Source organism: Myotis davidii, unplaced genomic scaffold (assembly GCF_000327345.1).
Source record: "Myotis davidii unplaced genomic scaffold, ASM32734v1 scaffold609, whole genome shotgun sequence".
NCBI lineage: Eukaryota > Metazoa > Chordata > Mammalia > Chiroptera > Vespertilionidae > Myotis > Myotis davidii.
In genome coordinates this window covers 2,149,485-2,152,504 of record NW_006300164.1, presented here as the reverse complement: position 1 = coordinate 2,152,504, position 3,020 = coordinate 2,149,485, and the positions used below count along the sequence as shown (strand labels likewise).

The following is a 3,020-nucleotide window of genomic DNA, read 5'->3' as shown; positions in this document are numbered from 1 at the left end:
CGCGGACCGAAGGGTCCCAGGTTCAATCCCGGTCAAGGGCACATGGGCGGGTTGCGGGCTGGATACCAGGGCAGGTGTGATTCTCTCTCATTGCGGTGTTTCTAGCTCTCTCTCCTTCCTTTCGTCTCCAAAATCAATAAAAATACATCTTTAATAAAAATAATAAAGACACACGCAGCCCCTCCCCACCCAGCCCTCCACACGCGGGGCATCTGGTTCCACTGAGGGGAAGGGGGCCCACTGTAGAGGGGGTGCTGAAGGCATCGGGGGGGATCATCATCGGGAGCTGAGGAGGGAGTGGCCCGGCCAGGAGGGAACTAGATCAGAGGCGGGGCTCAGGCAGCAATAAAAGGTGCCAGGGCATTGGCAGTCAGACCCGGGATGTTGCCACCAACCAGAGCAAAGGTGCCAGGGCATTGGCAGCGGGACCCGGGATGCCGCCACACGCGACAGCCGCTGCCATGGGAACCGTGGTCCTGGCCCTCGTCCTCCTGGGCACTGCAGCCGCCACGCAGGACAACTGTCCAGGTGAGCCAGGCGCCCGGCGGGCCGGCCTGACAAATGTCCCAGGGCCGAGAGCCTCCGCAAGACCACTGCCAGCCCCCTGCCGGGTCCTTCCAGAACATTCTTCTTCAGACTGAGGCTGAACCACCCTCTGCAGGGGCACCAGTCTCGGGGTCTCCCAGGAGGGGCTCAGGTTGTGTGAGGGGAGAGGCTGGAGAGCGCCCCCTCCCCCAGCCAGGGTCAGTGCAAGGTCGCACCCAGCTCTGGGGGCCTTGAGCCTCGGGGGACAGGCGGCCCCACTGCTCCCCGAGGTGGCACAGCAAGAGGGCAAGGGTCCCCGGGTCCCCACGAGCCCGACCTCCTTCCCTGGCCCAGGGGCTCTCCAGGGGGTGCCACCCCTCCCTCCGGAGTCTCTGGCTGTGGGAGGGGCTGTGGGGCCCACCCCTCCCTGGGGAGTCTCTTGCTGTGGGAGTGGCTGGGACCCAGGACCAGGTGCCACCTCCCAGGGCCCCGGGGCCTGTGGTGCGGCCTGTGAGGAGGTGGAGGGAGCATGTCCCCTGTGACGGGAGAGAGGCCGCTGAGTCCGGAGGAAGGACACACGGGCCTCACGGGTAAGGTCACGCTGAGTCCATGTTCTCCCCTCGTGGCGTCCTGCGGCCGCGGCCACATGCGGCCCTCCGAAAACATTTATCCGGCCCGCGGTGTTTTTGCTGGCAGTGCCTATTGATTAGCACCGACTAGTTTTTTTTAAACTATATCCGGCCTCCAGCGATCTGAGGGACAGTGAACTGGCCGCCTGCTCAAAAAGTTTGAGGTGCCCTGACCAGTTTGGCTCAGTGGATAGAGCGTCGGCCTGCAGACTCAAGGGTCCCAAGTTCGATTCCGGTCAAGGGCATGTATTGTGGTTGCAGGCACACCCCAGTGAGGAGTGTGCAGGAGGCAGCTGGTCGATGTTTCTCTTTCATTGATGTTTCTAACTCTCTATCCCTCTCCCTTTCTGTAAAAAAATCAATAAAACATATTTAAAAAAAAAAGTTTGAGGACCCCTGATTTAAAACAAAAGGATTTTTAAAAATTTATTCATTTGCAAGAGGGCCAGGCGGTCCCACTGCTCCCCGAGGTGGCACAGCAAGAGGGCAAGGGTCCCCGGGTCCCCACGAGCCCGACCTCCTTCCCTGGCCCAGGGGCTCTCCAGGGGGTGCCACTCCTCCCTCCGGAGTCTCTGGCTGTGGGAGGGGCTGGGACCCGGGACCAGGTGCCACCTCCCAGGGCCCCGGGGCCTGTGGTGCGGCCTGTGAGGAGGTGGAGGGAGCATGTCCCCTGTGACGGGAGAGAGGCCGCTGAGTCCGGGGAAGGACACGCGGCCTGTGAGGAGGTGGAGGGAGCATGTCCCCTGTGACGGGAGAGAGGCCGCTGAGTCCGGAGGAAGGACACACGGGCCTCACGGGTAAGGTCACTCTGAGTCCATGTTCCCCCCTCGTGGCGTCCTATGGCCGCGGCCACATGGGGCCCACCGAAAACACTTATCTGGCCCGCGGGTGTTTTTGCTGGCAGTGCCTATTGATTAGCACCGACTAGTTTTTTTTAAACTATAGTCCGGCCTCCAGCGGTCTGAGGGACAGTGAACTGGCCGCCTGCTCAAAAAGTTTGAGGTTCCCTGACCAGTTTGGCTCAGTGGATAGAGCGTCAGCCTGCAGACTCAAGGGTCCCAAGTTCGATTCCGGTCAAGGGCATGTATTGTGGTTGCATGCACACCCCAGTGAGGAGTGTGCAGGAGGCAGCTGGTCGATGTTTCTCTTTCATTGATGTTTCTAACTCTCTATCCCTCTCCCTTTCTGTAAAAAATCAATAAAACATATTTAAAAAAAAAAGTTTGAGGACCCCTGATTTAAAACAAAAGGATTTTTAAAAATTTATTCATTTGCAAGAGGGCGGGGGTGGGGGGGGCGCGGAGAGAACTGAGGCTTAACCACCCTCTGCAGGGGCACCGGCCTCAAGGTCCTCCCAGGAGGGGCTCAGGTGGTGTGATGGGGGGAGGCTGGAGAGCGCCCCCTCCCCCAGCCAGGGTCAGTGCAAGGTCGCACCCAGCTCTGGGGGCCTTGAGCCTCGGGGGACAGTCGGGCCCACTGCTCCCCGAGGTGGCACCGCAAGAGGGCAAGGGTCCCCGTGTCCCCACGGCCCCTACCTACTTCCCTGGCCCAGGAGCTCTCCAGGGGGGGCCACTCCTCCCTCCGGAGTCTCTGGCTGTGGGAGGGGCTGGGACCCAGGACCAGGTGCTGCCTCCCAGGGCCCCGAGCCTGCAGTGTGGCCTGTGAGGAGGTGGAGGGAGCATGTCCCCTGTGACGGGAGAGAGGCCGCTGAGTCCGGAGGAAGGACACACGGGCCTCACGGGGACCGTCACGCTGAGTCCATGTTCTCCCCTCGTGGCGTCCTATTTTCTTTCTTTGTAAACAAAAATTTTTTTTTTAATTTATTCATTTTCAAGAGAGAGAGGGAGGGGGAGAGACCAGGCCCTG

The 3,020-nt window shown here is 60.7% G+C and overlaps 1 protein-coding gene across 1 annotated transcript in view; it reads left to right on the top strand.

The window, feature by feature from the left end:
- The first annotated feature begins 434 nt into the window (after window positions 1–434).
- The window catches only part of LOC102764419 (ficolin-2-like), a 7,881-nt gene continuing 5,295 nt past the window's right edge, over window positions 435–3,020 (top strand). The window contains exon 1 of the mRNA XM_015572365.1: window positions 435–528. Coding sequence (XP_015427851.1) covers window positions 435–528 — 94 coding nt within the window. The remainder of the gene's footprint in view (window positions 529–3,020) is intronic.